General features: G+C 51.2%; 1 protein-coding gene across 1 annotated transcript in view; it reads left to right on the forward strand.

The window, feature by feature from the left end:
- LOC119592417 (MAM and LDL-receptor class A domain-containing protein 2-like) overlaps positions 1-722 on the forward strand; it is a 13061-nt gene that overhangs the window by 10679 nt on the left and 1660 nt on the right. The window contains exons 20-21 of the mRNA XM_037941238.1: positions 117-306; positions 493-719. Coding sequence (XP_037797166.1) covers positions 117-306; positions 493-719 — 417 coding nt within the window. The remainder of the gene's footprint in view (positions 1-116; positions 307-492; positions 720-722) is intronic.

Raw genomic sequence — 722 nt, forward strand, 5'->3', positions numbered from 1 at the left:
AAGGAGAGCTATTTCTTGGAATATTTCATTTATTACTTTAAGAGTAACTTATGTTAGAGGATTCCTTACTAAGCGATTCATGTGGTGACATCCCCTTCGAAATCTCTTTTGGGCAGAAAGAGACGTTTCTCGAGGAAGTGTGGCACGTTGTAGGTCCCATTGGCACGGTGTGGGAGGACGCGCAGGTAACCATCGCCTCTAACTATGTCTATCAGATCATATTCGAGGGCGTCAGAGCCTCGTCTCCTGAAGGCACCATTGCGATTGATAACATCACGCTCTCCTTTGAGGCTTGCAAAAAGAAAGGTGAGCAAGAGCGTTGGTGAGGGCGTCTTAAGATGGATTTACGTTTGCTCATACTTATTCCTACATACACATACATTCCCCTAAAGTTCCCCATCAACGGATTTCCCTCACAGACACCAACAACAAAAGCAGAACACCTAAACCATGTCAGAAACTCCTCACGACCGCCTTTTTCCCAACTCGCAGATGAGTTTTGCGACTTCGAAGGCGGTCACACCTGCGGATGGCACCCTGCGACCTCCCTGGACTCGGAAACACCTCGCTGGGAGCTCGCAGACGGCCAGTACTCCCACGGGGACCACACCACGGGCGTCCCCGAAGGCCACGTCCTCAAGGCAACCAATACCTGGAGCAGCTACCAGAACACGGCGCTCTCCAACTCCTCCCTCTACGTCTCGCTGGGGATATCCTGCGTC

The sequence above is a fragment of the Penaeus monodon genome, chromosome 30 (genome assembly GCF_015228065.2).
Source record: "Penaeus monodon isolate SGIC_2016 chromosome 30, NSTDA_Pmon_1, whole genome shotgun sequence".
NCBI lineage: Eukaryota > Metazoa > Arthropoda > Malacostraca > Decapoda > Penaeidae > Penaeus > Penaeus monodon.